Source organism: Brachypodium distachyon, chromosome 3 (assembly GCF_000005505.3).
Source record: "Brachypodium distachyon strain Bd21 chromosome 3, Brachypodium_distachyon_v3.0, whole genome shotgun sequence".
NCBI lineage: Eukaryota > Viridiplantae > Streptophyta > Magnoliopsida > Poales > Poaceae > Brachypodium > Brachypodium distachyon.
Window position 1 is genome coordinate 1,145,174 of NC_016133.3, and position 15,755 is coordinate 1,160,928.

At 51.6% G+C, this 15,755-nt stretch overlaps 4 protein-coding genes and 1 non-coding gene across 7 annotated transcripts; 2 read left to right on the forward strand and 3 right to left on the reverse strand.

The window, feature by feature from the left end:
- The first annotated feature begins 1,819 nt into the window (after positions 1 to 1,819).
- Positions 1,820 to 5,113, forward strand: LOC100842756 (phospholipase D delta). The gene is made up of 3 exons (XM_014899944.2): positions 1,820 to 3,011; positions 3,102 to 3,779; positions 3,859 to 5,113. Exons 1-3 carry the CDS (start codon positions 1,965 to 1,967, stop codon positions 4,927 to 4,929), a joined length of 2,796 nt encoding a protein of 931 aa, XP_014755430.1. The 5' UTR covers positions 1,820 to 1,964; the 3' UTR covers positions 4,930 to 5,113.
- Positions 5,114 to 5,631: 518 nt separating this feature from the next.
- TRNAA-AGC lies at positions 5,632 to 5,704 on the reverse strand. Its single transcript has one exon. It is a non-coding gene; the product is annotated as a tRNA-Ala (tRNA).
- A 10-nt stretch (positions 5,705 to 5,714) lies between these two features.
- On the forward strand, positions 5,715 to 7,850 carry LOC100845309 (methyltransferase-like protein 23). Of its 3 annotated transcripts, none has more exons than XM_010235423.3 (8): positions 5,720 to 5,965; positions 6,286 to 6,390; positions 6,712 to 6,798; positions 6,885 to 6,935; positions 7,018 to 7,111; positions 7,201 to 7,285; positions 7,382 to 7,563; positions 7,650 to 7,850. In XM_010235423.3, the coding sequence occupies exons 1-7, from the start codon at positions 5,822 to 5,824 to the stop codon at positions 7,554 to 7,556; spliced, it is 741 nt and encodes a 246-aa protein (XP_010233725.1). In that variant the 5' UTR covers positions 5,720 to 5,821; the 3' UTR covers positions 7,557 to 7,563; positions 7,650 to 7,850. The 3 variants fall into 3 exon arrangements, with proteins under 3 accessions (XP_014756705.1, XP_010233725.1, XP_003573493.1); XM_003573445.4 differs by having other exon boundaries at positions 5,730 to 5,965; positions 7,400 to 7,563; positions 7,650 to 7,839; XM_014901219.2 differs by lacking the exon at positions 6,286 to 6,390 and having other exon boundaries at positions 5,715 to 5,965.
- Positions 7,592 to 9,403, reverse strand: LOC100843057 (UDP-glycosyltransferase 91C1). Its single transcript, XM_003570783.4, has one exon. It carries the CDS (start codon positions 9,274 to 9,276, stop codon positions 7,816 to 7,818), a length of 1,461 nt encoding a protein of 486 aa, XP_003570831.2. The 5' UTR covers positions 9,277 to 9,403; the 3' UTR covers positions 7,592 to 7,815.
- A 216-nt stretch (positions 9,404 to 9,619) lies between these two features.
- LOC100843360 (glucuronokinase 1-like) lies at positions 9,620 to 15,097 on the reverse strand. The gene is given in 11 exon segments (XM_010235424.3): positions 9,620 to 10,065; positions 10,243 to 10,365; positions 10,806 to 10,878; positions 10,964 to 11,239; positions 11,583 to 11,631; positions 13,091 to 13,335; positions 13,596 to 13,756; positions 13,911 to 14,027; positions 14,123 to 14,311; positions 14,436 to 14,585; positions 14,833 to 15,097. Coding segments are annotated over 10 exon segments (1,566 nt in total). The 5' UTR covers positions 15,025 to 15,097; the 3' UTR covers positions 9,620 to 10,065; positions 10,243 to 10,251.
- Positions 15,098 to 15,755: the final 658 nt, after the last annotated feature.

Below are 15,755 nucleotides of genomic sequence, written 5' to 3' on the forward strand. Positions count from 1 at the left end.
TGTTTGTACATGGTAACGGCTAAGTTCAACCGTTGGAGATGCTCTAGAGCCTACTGGAGAATAATGGATTAAGCAAGAGCCTAGCATAGGTAACTTCAATTCGTCCGATTTGGTTAGCCGGCCAGGTACATCCAACCTAGACAGTGAACCCAGGCTTGATCTCAGACGTACGTGCCTAGCTTTCACAACATAAACAAGTCCGAAGGATATCTTAGACAATATAGCATAGACCTCATTTCTTTAAGTGCATTAGCGAGGCAGTGGTACTTAACTTAGAATCATTTTTGAAGTTTGGGACATATGCTCTTGCCGTTTTCGGCTCACCTGGCTCCTCTTATCGGCCGATGCCGACTCGCCGCGTCACAGGCAGCATCGAGAGGAGATTATTACTAGGATATGCTTTTGCATGATCATCTTAAACCAATGATTGAGTAATCAATAAAAGGGTGATAGGATCGACGTGTCGGGCAAGGACTCCAGCTGGATGCTTAGCACCCGGGTTAAGCCCTGCACCACTACTTACCGCTAGTTTATGGTTGACCTCATCAATCCAGACCGCCGGCATCAAGCGTGTTCCCTCCGATTCTAAATTCTTGCCTCAAATTTGCTCAAATATGGATGTATCTATTCTTAAAAGGCGTCTAGATACATGTAATATTTCGACAACAATTTAGAACCGGAGGGAGTAGTGCAGTACTAGCGTTTCTACTTACTCAAAAAGAATATTGTATTAGTACTAATTATACTCCATATGATTCGGATTTGCTTTCACCATAACAACTTGTTCCAAACATGAGGAAAAATCAAGTCAAATGATGCTTTAAGATCGACGAACCGTAGATTTTTTTTTAAGATCAACTCATTTCCAGCAAGTAGTTTTTTTTTTAGAACAACCATCTGGTTTTATTGATTCATAGAAGAAAGTATAATAAATCGAAACAAGCTAAACGAAGTAAGGGACGGAAATCCACTATAGAACTAAAAGCTCCATCATGGCCTCTCGAAATCAACATCTCTAGATCCATCTTCCGCATCTTGACGTTTCTGCATGTAACCGGTAACGAGTAGTGTGCAGGCTAGCTGCACTGCGCCTGTCCATCATTTGGATCTTCACCACCGCCCGGGCTGGACAAGAAGTAGCATGATGGTGGCCTTGTGCCCGGCCCATCAAGGGTCCATTTTGATTCGTAGCATCAGGAAAAATAAAAAATTACAGAATTGCAATGTCATGGATATTTGAATTCTACAAGACTATGGTTGCACAAAAGTTTGTCTAATTGAAAACAGGGAAAAACAAAGGAATCATGACACGAGGTTGAAGTGGATGGAAAATTTCCCATAGAATTCAATGCAATGAAATTATTTGAAAAAAATATATCCGTGAATTGAATCCTACAAATTAAACAACCCATATAGGAAAAAATAAATCCTAGGAATTCAAATCCTCCAAAATTCCTACTTCCTTTCCTCCGTCCAACAAAATATGACTCAATTTTGACTAAATTTGAATGCATTTATACACTAAATCATGTGTAGATACATCCAAATTTTGACAAATTTAAATCATCTTTTGTTGGACAGAGGAAGTATAAAAATCCTTTTTGTCAAAGAGGCCTAATCAGATACAGTAGACTTTATTGAGATGCATGTGTGGGATTGTGGAGTACGGTAGCGTGCAGTGGGTGGCCAGATCAGATCAAGCATATATAAACCTGTACGTGTAGTGTAACCCAGGCCAAGAATCCCATTCCCCAGGGCCCCACATGCATGCATGCATGGTCCACGCTTTTTTCCCATCGGTCGCCCCACGGTCAATCCTGTCGCTAGGGACCGACTCACTCACTGACTTGTGGGTCTTTACCTGTCAGTGCTGTTCGTGTATACATCGACTCTCTCGCCTGCGCCCCGGGCGATCGATCGATTAACGCAGGCTAGAGAGACGGTCGTCTTCTCCGTCTCCGGCCATGTCCGCGCCCGATGGCTCCGGGCCGGAGCCGGTGGTGATGCTCCACGGCGACCTCGACCTGACCATCCACGAGGCGCGGGGGCTCCCCAACATGGACGTCCTCTCCACCCTCCTCCGCCGCCTCTGCCTCTTCCGCCCTCCCCGCCGCAGCAGCCGTCCTCTTCCGCCCCGCTCCGTCTCCGCCTCCGACGAAGAAGACAACCCAAGCACAAGCAGCTCCCACCACCACCGCCACCACCACCTCCATCGCCGGCGTCCGCGGCGCCCGAAGCAGCCGCACGGGCCGCGGCACCTGCTCCCGACCTCGGACCCCTACGCCGTCCTCCTCATCCCGCCGGCCACCGTCCTCGCCCGCACCCACGTCGTCCGCAACGCCGACCGCCCGGTCTGGTCCGCCCGCATCCGCGTCCCGCTCGCCCACGCCGCCTCCCGCATCGTCTTCAATGTCCGCGACGCCGACCCCTTCGGCTCCGACCTCATCGCCGCCGCCTCCCTCCCCGCCTCCGACCTCCTCTCCGGGACCCCCATCGTCTCCCGCTGGCTCGACCTCCTCCGCCCCGACGGCCGCGGCGGGAAGCCCAAGCCCGACTCCGCCATCCGCATCTCCGCCTCCTTCACCCCCGCCTACTCGAGCTTGTCCCGCGGCGGCGGGATCATTCCGGCGTATTTCCCGGAGAGGAGAGGCTGCGAGGTGAAGCTGTACCAGGACGCGCATGGCGGGGCGGCCAAGGGCGGGTGCTGGGAGGACGTGTGCATGGCGGTGCTGGGCGCGCAGAGCCTGGTGTACGTGGCCGGGTGGGCGGTGGGGGCCAGGGTGAGGCTGGCCAGGAAGGGGGAGATGTCGCCGGAGATGGAGGAGAAGGCGGCGGAGGTCATGGCGCTCAGCTCCGCCGCCGGCGGCGGCGGGGGGGACGAGGCGGCGTCGCCGGAGCTGGGGGAGATGACTCTGGGGGACCTTCTCAAGTACAAGTCCCAGGAGGGCGTCCGCGTCTGCCTCCTCGTCTGGGACGACAAGACCTCTCACGACAAATTCTTCCTCAAAACAGTAATTATTCAATCAAGGCCTAATTAATCTTAATTGGAAGTTAATTGATTGGAAATTTTGGGGATTAATTTGGATTTTGGGTTTTGGCAGGGGGGGGTGATGGGCACGGGGGACGAGGACACGAAGAAGTTCTTCAAGCACTCGACGGTGATGTGCGTGCTCTCGCCGCGGTACCCGAGCAGCAAGCTGAGCATGGCGAAGCAGAAGCTGGTGGGCACGCTGTACACGCACCACCAGAAGCTCGTGCTCGTCGACACGCCGGCGTCGGACACGACGCGCCGCGTCACGGCATTCCTCGGCGGACTCGACCTCGCCGCCGGCCGCTACGACACGCCCGCGCACCGCCTCTTCGCGGGCCTCGGCACCGTCTTCCGCGGCGACGTCCGCAACCCCACCCTCGGCCTCGGCTCGGGCTCCGGCGGCGGCGAGACGGCGGGTCCGAGGATGCCGTGGCACGACCTGCACTGCCGCGTCGATGGCGCCGCCGCGTACGATGTCCTGGCGAACTTCGAGCAGCGGTGGCGGAAGGCCACGAGGCTTAATGACGCGTTAGGAAGGAAGCGCTGGATGGACGACGCCCTCCTCCGGCTCCACCGCATCCCGTGGATCCTCAGCCCTAACAATGTCGCCGGAGCCGGAGAAGACGACCCCGCCCTGCGCGTGTTCCCGGAGGACGACGACCCGCGACAATGGCACGCGCAGATCTTCCGCTCCATCGACTCCGGCTCCGTCAAAGGCTTCCCGCGCTCCTGGGAGACGCAAGAAATGGTCCGCCGGAATCATTCCCCTGTTCTTGTCAGTTCATCACGAACTCTGTTTTATTTGATTTTTTTTTATTTGTTTGCAGGCGGAGCGGAACCTGCAGTGCGACAAGAACGTGGCGGTGGAGGCGAGCATCCACGCGGCGTACGTGGCGGCGATCCGGCGAGCACGGCGGTTCGTCTACATCGAGAACCAGTACTTCATCGGCTCCTCCTACGCGTGGCCGGAGTCCTACTACCGGAGCTCCGCGGCGGGGAACCTGGTGCCCATGGAGATCGCGCTCAAGGTCGCGAGCAAGATATACGCCGGCGAGGACTTCGCGGCCTACGTCGTGCTGCCCATGTTCCCCGAGGGCGGGTCGCCGGCGTCGGGCCCCGCGCAGGAGATCCTCTTCTGGCAGGCGCAGACCATGCGGGCCATGTACAACATCGTCGCCGACGCCATTGCCACCGCCGCGGGGAGTAGCAAGCTCGCTGGCAGCAGAAGAGCGCACCCGCAGGATTACCTCAACTTCTACTGCCTCGGGAACCGCGAGCCGCTGGGCGGCGGCGACAATGGTGCTTCGCGGGCCAGGCCGGCGCCGGAGACGACGAGATGGGGCACGACGACTAGCAGCAGCTCGGCGCCGTCGGCGTCGGTGGCGACGGCGACGGCGTTGGAGAGCGCGAGGAGGAACAGGAGGTTCATGGTGTACGTGCACTCCAAGGGGATGATCGTGGACGACGAGTACGTGCTCCTCGGCTCCGCCAACATCAACCAGCGCTCCCTCGCCGGCTCCCGCGACACGGAGATCGCCGTCGGCGCCTACCAGCCGCACCACTCCGGCAACTCCCCTCGCGGGGAGGTGTACAGGTACAGGAAGTCGCTGTGGGAGGAGCACCTGGGCGCGGCGGCAATGGCGGCGGCGGCGGTGGAGTCGCCGGAGAAGGAGGAGTGCGTGCGGATGGTGAACCGGACGGCGCGGGAGAATTGGGAGAGGTACGCGGCGGAGGAGGCGACGGCGGAGATGCCGATGCGGGGGCATCTGATGAGGTACCCCGTGGAGGTGGGCGCCGACGGGAGCGTCGGCCCGCTGCAGGGGCACGAGTTCTTCCCCGACGTCGGCGGCCGGGTGCTCGGGTCCACCAACAAGCTCCCGGATGATCTCACCATGTAAAAAAAAAATTTTACTACGAGGATAAATCTAGTGCTCGGTACTTAGCCAGCCGACGTCTCGACCCAGATACATTTATATTTCGGTAAATTTGAGTCTCGAACGAGGAATAGAATATCCTTATAAATTTGAGTCACTTGGAGGAGGAGTAGAATATCCCTAATAATAAAAGCAGGAAGGTTTCCTTCGTCGTCGTCCGCTGTGCATCATTTTCCGTGCATGTTCTAATTTTCCGTGTCTCCTTACACTCCATCGAACCTTCCTTTTCATATTCCCACAACGCTGCCTTCCCGGGCCGCCACCGCCGACTCATCTACCCGCGCAACACCTTCCTGTGGTGACCGCTCTCGATACGCGTCGCCGCCGGATTAGATTATCGTGCAAGAGACGAGCAAAGGGGTCCAGGGCTGATCGGCGCTATACACCGCCGCACGGTTCCTCGTGCACTGCGCCACCGCGTGCTCTGACGCCAGCCACGGCCGGCGGGCGGCGTGGACTGGGTGCCATGTCCGTGGCCGAGGTTGCTAGCATCGGCCCCGAGATCATTTTGATTGAATGTCCAATTATATTGTTATGTTTTGTATAAACATGAATTTTCGCGTCCGCGCCGCCACTGTAATAGTGTTTTATGCAAGTGAGAAAAAAAAAGTGTGATTTGGAGGAGTAGAATATGTTTTATGCAAGTCAGAAAAAAAAGGTGTGATTTGGAGATGCGGGGTATCGATCCCCGTGCCTCTCGCATGCTAAGCGAGCGCTCTACCATCTGAGCTACATCCCCTGAGATGGTGAAGATGCAGTTTAGTTCTTGCTGACACCGATTTTTCTGGACGCACGAATTTCTTCTCTGCGGACGGAGCAGAGCAACCGCCCGCCTTCCACACCGGCCCGCAACGCAATGCACTCCGCTTCTTCCTCGTCCTATTCCTCGCCGGAGGCAGCAGCAGCAGCAGACCCCGGCCGTATGACCACGGTCTCGCGCCACTACTTCGGCGGCGCCTCCTCCGACCGCGACCACCACCTCCGCGTCGACATCCTCGAGGTTCGTACCTTCGCCGTCCCCCTCCTCTCTCTCTCTCTCTCTCTCTCTCTCTCTCTCCACGCGCGCGCCACGCCGCATCGTCGGTACCCGGTCACCGACACACTCACTCGCTCGCCGCCCCTGGCCTTACCGTTTCGTCCTCCGGCGTGCCCGTGCGAGTGCCAGCGTCAGCTCCATGCACGGACTCACTCCCCATGGAGCGCAACTGTTCGGCGAAATGCTGCCGCCGGTTAGGACTAGAGTTAGGAAGTTAGAATGCTAGCAAATCCGTGAAAGATCACGTATTGAGTTAGTAAGCTCCTTCTCGGTGGCCGGCGCAGAATATGCAAGAGGATTACGGGATGTTCGTCTGGCCGTGCAGCGTCATACTCGCCGAGTACGTGTGGCAGCAGAGGCCGCGCTTCTCAGGCTCCGCCGTCGTAGAGGTACTTCCTCATCTTTATGCTAATAATCCTGAATGAAATGCTCGTCCCCAGCGGTTATTATGGGGCCTTCCTTGTTATATATGTGATGCAGCAGTGTAAAATATGTACTCCACGTAGTTCTTTAGCTCAGGGTATTTCTCTGTATTTTTGAAGATTTGCAAATTTTCTTCCCTTTTAGAGTTTCACATTCCTTTGTTGCGAGCTTATTGTCTGGTGATGGAACAACTTTTTTTTCTTCTCATTTTACACATATAAGTTCTCTTACAATATGAATGTCATTTTTATTTTACACTTTTCTGATTCGTGTCTATGACTTTGCAGCTTGGTGCTGGAACCTCGCTACCGGGTTTAGTCGCTGCAAAAGTTGGAGCAAATGTCACGCTGACGGACATTGCAGATAATACAGAAGTTAGCTCAAACCCATCCACCGAGACTTGAAATGAAATGGATGTGCTCGATACTAACTCTTTCCAGCTTTCGGTTTCAATTACTAGGTACTGGACAACATCAGACAAATATGCGGAGTCAACGATGCCAACTGCAATGTATGTGTTGATTTGGAGATTTTTATTTATTTACATGATCCATCCTCCGAGGCAGCTCCACAAGCAGTCCATAATCATTCAGGTATTAGGACTTACGTGGGGAGATTGGGACGAACCTATCTTTGATTTGCACCCTGATATTATTCTCGGAGCCGATGTGCTTTATGATTCAGCAAGTAAGCTATCTATCTACTCTGTTCCATTTGCATTATTGCCAGTTTGCCCGACCAAATAAGTAACCGACCGTTGCATCTTTCTTGTTAAGAATTTGATGATCTCTTCGCGACGGTTACCTTTCTCCTGGAAAGTTCCCCTGGGGCAGTATTCATTACGACATATCACAACCGCAGGTTCGAAGTTGTTCATCTTTTTGACTTGATAAAAAAAAACTGCTGTGATTCAGTTTTAAGAATCTGCTGGGAGCTACTTCACTAATACTATATCAGTTTGATTTTTCTGTGCAGTGGCCATCATTTGATTGAGTTCTTGATGGTGAAGTGGGGTTTGAAGTGTCTGAAACTTCTGGATGGCTTCTCCTTCCTTCCCTCATGCAAGGCTGCTTCACTGCAGGGAAACATTCAGCTCGTTGAGATTACACTTGACAAAGAAAAACCTAAATGATTTTCAGGTGATGTCGGACACTGGCTTCAGGTTACTGATCAGTAAAAATAATAATCTGCATCCGTTATTCAGAATGGTTTCTTTCTTGTTCAGGTAATCTGCATCCGTTGTAGGCCTCAATCTAGAAGAGCTTGTTGCTTCGACAAACCAAGCCAAAGAGTTCTGGAAGTATTGTGAGGGATGGTAATGGCATATGTGTATTGCTTGTTGATTCCTTTATTTCACGCATAGCGCACAGGCATTATGCTTGACAATTATGCTAGGCATCTTTATAGCGTCTTAAGTGGTCGACAAGGTCGTGGATGTACTGGTCCTGCCTCGGCTGGTCCACAAGAAGCTCCTGCATCTTCTTGGCATTGGCCGCCAGAATCTTCCCTTGGTCCTCCACCATGACGTGCCTCACCGCGGCGGCTACGCCGTCCCTGGTGAAAGAACCGCCGTCGCTCTCGTTCCTTGCCACCGCCACGCCGACCCCTCTCTCCGCCATTGCCCGAGCGATCATGGGCTGGTCGATGATGAAGGGGAGCATGACCAGTGGATGCCCAAAGGCGAAGCTCTCCACGGTGGAGCCCCAGCCGCAGTGCGTGAGGAACGCGCCCGTGGCGGCGTGCGCCAGGGCCTTCACCTGCGGCACCCACCCGGTGCACACAACGCCGCGCCCGAGAGTCCGCTCCTCGAAACCGGCTGGCAACAGCTCGCCGTCGTAGTCGTTGCGGCCGGCAGTCGACACCGGCTTGCGTAGAGCCCAGAGAAAGCGCACCCCGGCGAGCTCCAGCCCGAGTGCGAGCTCATGGATGTTCTCTCGCGTTAGCGGCGCCTCGCTTCCCAGTGCAACGTAGAGGACGGACTTGGGAGGCTTGTCGTGGAGCCATCGCAGGGCCTGGGAGCTGCTGCTGCTGCTTTGGTTGTTTTCTTCTTCATGACACGGTAGCAGGATCCCCGCGGGGACAGCGGGCTTCCGATTGAGATCGGAGAGGAGGGCGAACATCCCGGGCTCCAGCTCGTGGCAGCTCCGGTGGATGGTGAGGCGGCAGCGCTCCATTATCTCCCACAGACGCTCCGCGTCCGACACGCCTGACGAGTTGGCGCGGAAGGAGCCGGCGACCCACTCGGCCTCATGGCGGAGGAAGAAGGCAGTGGACGGGAAGGGCATCCACTTGGGTGGCACGGCGAAGTCCTCGGGCTCCGTGCGCGGGTTCGCGGCGTTGGCCCACCTCGGCCCCCAGAAGGCCATAGTGGCGGCGGGGAAGATCATGAACAAGGCGCACGGCACCTTGTGCCGGTCGGCAATGGGCGGGACCCAGTGGTGGCAGAAGTCGACGATGATCCAATCCGTCCGCCTCCTCCCGGCAGAGCCGGCGAGGAAAGCGGCGAGCGGGACGGCAAGGCCGTCCATGGCCTTCTTGAGGAGGCTGACCTCGTCCGGCGGAACGTCGGACGTGGCCTCGGCGCCCTCCGGCAGCCCCTCGACGCTCGGCAGAGGCAGCGGCACGAACCGGACGCCGTCGGCTGGCTGCAGCCTCGCGAGGTTCCGCGGCGTGGAGACGAAAGCCACGGCGTGGCCCCTGGCCGCCAGCCGCTTGGAGAGCTCCAGGAAGGGGATCATGTGCCCGAACGCCAGCCATGGGAACACCACCACCTCCAGCCCCCCGCCTTGTGTTACTGATTCAGGAGCTGCTGCTGCTTCCATCACTCGCTCACGTTGCTTGTTTGAATCCATCCAGCAACATAAATAAAGACTACTACTCCTATAGATAGATCAATCAGACTAAACAAACGGAGCGTGACAGATGAGCTGCCCATAGCCATGGGCTATGTTCAGAGATCGACGCCGCAACAACCACATCATGACGGGTAGGGGACCTTCTTGGCTTCTTGCACAGCACAAGTGGACCATTTGAGACGCCACAAAGATGCAAGAGTACGGATGCAAGAGTAGAGCATGAGGAAATCGTGTGCAACTCCTCAGCTAGTTCCCTGGTGCGGTGCTTGTGAAGATGGGCAGTTTAAACGGGCCGGCAAACCCAGGCTCGCGCTCAATTCATATAGGAAATATATACAAGTTGCATATTTCCTCACAAAATAGAGGATTCAGAAACCAGTTGAAGTTATAAACAAATGAATTGTTGTGCATCCAAAAGAGAAGAAATCAACCTGACATCATTTCTCATTTGTATTCAATGGGCTGACATTCACTTCTCAAGCATTGCATGCGGGGCAACAATCAAGTTACACAGTTGAGTCAAGTACACAACCTTTTATGAGCTTCAAATGATTCTATTTTCAAAGCTTGCTCCAGTTTGGTAGGCTGTCAAGTGTTTGAGTATAAGAGACTTCAATAGCTCATGAATATCAGCACCGGTAAGATACGAGTTATCTGTAACTGGCTTGGTTCTCAAATTATGAAAGAAGATAAACAGCATATGTGCGAGGATCAGGTCAATGGTTGACTGAGACTGCCCCGCATTCATAGTTAAAAATAGTAAGCAGTTGACCGGTGTGGATTCCTCTGCACGCATAAGAAAAAAAATTAGATGTGTATTTGCGAGCCACAAATGCAAGAAACATGTTTCAAAATGAAGAACTTTGAGAACAGATAAGGATGCAGCACTTGAAGTGAGCTCGTCCAAGTACACTGTTGTTAGGAAAGCAAAAGGGTGCAAAATATAGCACTGAAGTACTGAACCTTTTGGTGTCAACTGATTCCTCGCAAGCTCTTGTAGTCTTCGGAGCTAAGAAATTTATCCTTAATTTTGAGCCAGTCTACTGGTTTCGGCATGAAGATTGCTATGTATCCTTCTCTGTCAGACTACATTGAAAAAAAAACACTACTGGTCAGTATATGCTAAACAAAAAAAAAACTAACGTGCCCACTCAAAAAGTAAATATGAGTATAGGGCAAAGACACAAACTGCAAGGTTTTGTCAAGTACTTTTGGACAAAACGTTGCATGCTTAAAAATAGGTAATGGTTTGCATTATACAAATTACAAAAACGCAAGTTTTAATCCATGTAGTTTGAATGTTTTGGTGCTACTCACTTGTCAACGACACCAACATTGAGTTTGCAAGAAAACTAAATAATATCTCATGGAACATGAAGGGCTGCACCAGAAAACTGTTCAGTTTAAGACCAAGGCAACCAACGAGAAAACATATGTGGTTCAATTTGTCTATGAAGACTTTGTTTTACAGACAAGCCACACCAATAACAAAGCAGCAAAAATGTCCTGCTCATAGAAGCACTCACAGAGGTATTAAGCAGATTCGGTTGTTTGATCAATCTATCGTTGATTTCCAAAAGTGAACCTTTCACACAACACCTGAAAAAGTTTAACGCAAACAACCCTTCAGCACAAAAATACAAAGGCATTGGGCATAATCAACTGTGAGATCTAGTGGACCAACCTCACTATGAAAGATTTATCATTTGTGCATACTTTACATAGTGCTGAATTTTCTTGCAAATGTTGTGCGTTCTGTAATATGAAAGGGACATTAATTCATCTGCCAATTAATTAACCAAACAGAGAAGATCCATGAATTAATAGACTTACTCTTTTACGTTTCCCTGTGACTTTTATCTCACTGCGATCTGTCTTCCCGACATTGAAGTCCACAGCAGTTATTCCCCCCTCTTCTTTCAGCGCAACATGGCCTGGGGCTAAACCAACCACGCACAATCTAAATTTTTTTGACAAACAGAAGAAACCAAGAGAATAAATGCTCCGGCTCATCACCAATGTTAATATGTAGTAACTGAAAAAAAAATGATTGGAACATGACAACGAGAATTATTTTAGAAAACTGTAATCAACGCTGGAACAAAGCTTTTTTGTCAAAGATAAAGCACACTACAATGATATTAAACGGATCCACTGAATAATTTCAGTCTACTACCTTGAAACAATCACCTGCAGCGAATTATTAGCAGCTTCATATTCAACTTGTGAATATGCAAACTTCAACAACTGGACTTATTACAACATATCCCAAGGAAATTCAATTTGGACTTCTTAAAACCTACCCATTTGGATGGCGGTAGACATACTGATCATGTCCTGGATTGAGATAATCTGCCAAGAAAATTAAAGAAGATGACTTAGACGACTTCAACTAGAGCACTTGCCTTTTGGATTCAATTTGTACATTTTGGATAGGTTTGACATAAAGTTATTACAAGAATTTGTTAAACTATATTCACACAGTGCGAACTGCATGCACAGAGACACAAAAGACTTTCTGAGTGGAAATCAGGATGTATTTCATTTGAAAAAAAAATACATCGGGCAGGGACAACTAACAAATCTCAGCGTCTGATAAATACGTAGTACTCAATAATTCAAGAGATGCACAACAATTAGACAAATAGATACTGCAATACAATAAGACTATAACGAAGAAATCAAAATCCAATTAAACACGCCGAGAATCTGATGACAGTATGCACACCAATGGTCTTTATCAGTTGACAGCAGAGATCAGTTACATTAGCAGAGATCAAAAGAATGCTGCTAACTAGTAGCAAAAACAAGCAGAGAGCGCTAATCTCAAAACCTAACATAACATAAAACAGGTGCATCATTTAGAGGGCAAGAGAGGCAAAAGCCGTGGAGCCCCCCCCCCCCCCCCCCCCTCTTGTCAATTACCGGCGGCGAAGTAGCGCGCGAAGTTAGCCTCGACGGCGGAGGCGGGAGCCTCTGGGAGGCTCCCGGCGTCGGGGGCGATGAGGGCTCGCGTCTCCTCGTCGAGCCAGGCTGCTCCCCGTGCCGCCTGCTCTTGGACCAGGGGCGGCGGCGCGCCCAGGGCTTCTCCCGCCATTCGAGCTGGGCCTTCCGCCCGTATTCCGTACGGCGGCCGCGTCGTAGATGGAGATGGAGTCCGGCGGCGGGCGGCGTGGTTTGTGTGCGCGCGGGCGGCCGCGTCGTAGATGGAGATGGAGTCTGGTGGGCTGGGTTGGGCTTGGGTTTGTGCGCCGGGGTTGTTCTAAGTCAGCGACCGGTGGACTGGGCCTGTCGCGTGGGCTGGGCCTTAAGGCCACTGAGAAAGAGGTTTCCTCTCCCGGCGGCGTCAGAGCCTGTAGGCCATCCTATTCCTATCCTCCGGTAACGGAGGGACGAGATTGACCTACTGCACAATGCAGCCAACCAGTCAGGTATATCTAATGGACGGAGTACAGAGTATATGAGTCTCATGAACCATCAGTAAAATAAAAGGGCTTTGACATTGCATCCATATCTTGCACACACAAAAAAAGACTTTGCATGCATATCTTGCACACACACAAAAAAAAAAGACTTTGCATGCATATCAACCTGATGAAACCATGTTTACACTTGCACCAAACACAGACACACACAAAAAAAGTAGCATCGAACAGCATCAGAAGAACACAGTACACATGACATAAGACCAAAACTCCTGTGATTCATGATGACAAGATTGCTCTGCTGTATCCTTTGCCAGTATCAAAGTATGCTTGCTTTGCTGTATGCTTTACCTGCAGCTGCACATCTGCTGCCTACTGTTGTCGACTTGACAATGACAAGCTTGCCGTCTCTTCCTCTGTCAGCACCGACCGGCCGACCTCGATCGGCTCCACGAGGAAGCCGGCCTCCCGGCACACCGTCTTCAGGAGCTCCGCCTGTGCTTCCCCGTCAGGGCACAGCACGACCGCCGCCCCGCCGCTGCCCGTGAACTTGGACGCGGCGCCGACGCTCCTGGCCACCTCGATCATCTCTATGTTCATTGCGCCAAGCACGTCATCTCCAAACATTTGCCTATGACCAACAATCACACGCGACTAGTTAACTAACTCGCTCTGCCAGTAAGATAAATTGCATACATATATGATCTGGGCCACACAAGATTGTTTGTTCTAAGCCTTTGCGTTCTGGCTTTCTTGTTCTCAGTCTTGTGTAGTTTTGGTTTTTGCCCTTTTGGTTTTCATTGTTAGCTCTAAGACCGGTACCATCTTTGTATCTTGGGTGGAGAAAAAAAAGAGAGTAGTTTATAAGACTCGTCAGCACGTTAGTCTCACCTCCGCAGGTCAAAGTTCCTGTTCATAAGCTTCGCGAGCTCGGTATAGTTCTTCTGCAACAATGCATTGCGGCCATCAACCGCAAGCTGCGCAACTTCTTTCATGGATGATATTATGAACTCGTCGCCGTCAAGCCATCTTTTCCTGACAGTGCTGTGGACCTAATTAGTTAGACAAGGTTCAAAGGTGGATGTATTAGCCTGTTGAAGCATCTTCCATGTTTTTTTCAGTAACAAAGCATCTTCCATGTGACATAACAAGACTGATTGTTCAAGCAGGATTTTTTTAATAGAATTTAACTCAAATTGGCCAAACCTTGCCAGAGTCACTTGGATTCTCGGCGTAGATGAGATATAGAGGGGGCAGTAGGCCGACATCTAGAGGCGTATATATGCCATGACCCAGCTTATCCATATGCTCCTGGCTAAAGTCCTGAGAAGTATACAAACTGAAAGATTAGCTAAACAATATACAACTGATGATGAAATGGTGGTCTTGCATAATATAGCTTGAATTTCACAGCATACCATATAAACAAGCCCACCGTAAACCTGCGCGACCCGGTCCTGAAGCCCGGCAACGATTCCAAGCTCTTTCTCGGCCTCGAGGATCAGAGTAGGCCTGACCTCAACTTTTATCAAATGCCTGACATTGTAGAAATCAAGGAGGCAGCTCAGAGCCGCACAGACGATGGCGCTCGAACCGGACAGCCCGGCCTGCACACCGATGAATCATCAGTCATCGATCAGTCACAACAGTGAGGCCAGCATTGCTACTGAAGCAATCAACCAATATTGAGGTAAAAAATCCAAGGCAATGGGTTATGGGGGGGGACCTGACCTGGCGAGGAATGTTGGTTTCGTAGGACAGGGTGAAGTTGTCGTCCTTGAGCGCGATGCCGTTGCGGCTGCAGTGGCCGTGGAAGACCTTGCAGATGGCCATCAGCAGCCGCACGCCGCCGTAGTACCCTTGCCCCTGCAACCGCTCCGCCTACACAACACAAAACAGAGGATCGACGGATCGATTAACCAACCAACCAACCGGTGCTTGATTAATCATTGATCCGGAAGAGAAAGATCGATCATCATCATCGATCGATCAAGGAAACGTTTGTCGCCTGATTGGTTCGGACCGTGCATTTGAATCAACCAACTAGATCTGCCGCCGCCGCCGCCCAGTTTGTTGCAATCGCCGGAGAAAGAAGGAAGGGAGGAAAGGATTGCGATTGGTTGCTTACGAGGGCGAGGAGGGAGGGGAAGGCGACGAGGTCGTGGTGCGGGTGGGGCTGGATGAGCAGCTCGGCGGAGGGGCGCAGGCGGACGGTGGCCCAGAGGCCGGCGACGGCCAAGGAGACGACCTTGCCGCCGTACACGTCGCTGGGGTTGCCCAGCAGCCCCACCCGCGCGTATGCCCTGTGCTCCGCTTCCATCGCCGCCGCCGCAGCTGCTGGGGGTTGGAGTGGAGATGAGGGCCGGAGATGATGGCAGGCGTCCGGGTTGGACTCTGGATGACAGCGGCGGTGACGTCAGCGGGGAGCAAGGGTCCACCGGTTGTTGACCTCGTCATTTTCAGAACTTTCTCTGCTATTTTGGCTTTCTTTTACACTATAAAATACATCTCCACCTCGATTTTTACTAAAACAAAAAAGGACTCCTCGACCGTCAAAGAAAATACCAGCTTAGAAAAATGTACTCCCTCCGATTTTAAATTGTTGTCGAAATATTACATGTATCTAAGACGCTTTTTAAGAAGATCAAATTTGAATCAAGAATTTAGAATCAGAGGGGGTAATCAGTAAGGATGTGGAAAGACAAATGGTTAAAATCTCAGGTGACACAAGATTTGAATATTATCTTTATTTTCTCCTCTCGCATATGTTGTCATTGGATTGGATTAAGATCCAACAGCCAAACACGTCGACTTGGCTCTAACTAAAACTATAACCAGGCACTTCTCGATAGCAAAACCCAATTAATTTAGGTCGTAGAGAACAAAAAATACACAGTTGAGGTTATTCCGAAGCCTGCTTTCATAAGGGGCATATACAAAATGTAAAATAGAAGAGACCTAGGTTGTGCTGTTGGGTCTGGCAGTCATCGACTTGCTCCTTATCTTTCGCCTCTTCGATGGTTCTCACAAGTGAAGAAAGACCAAGACCAC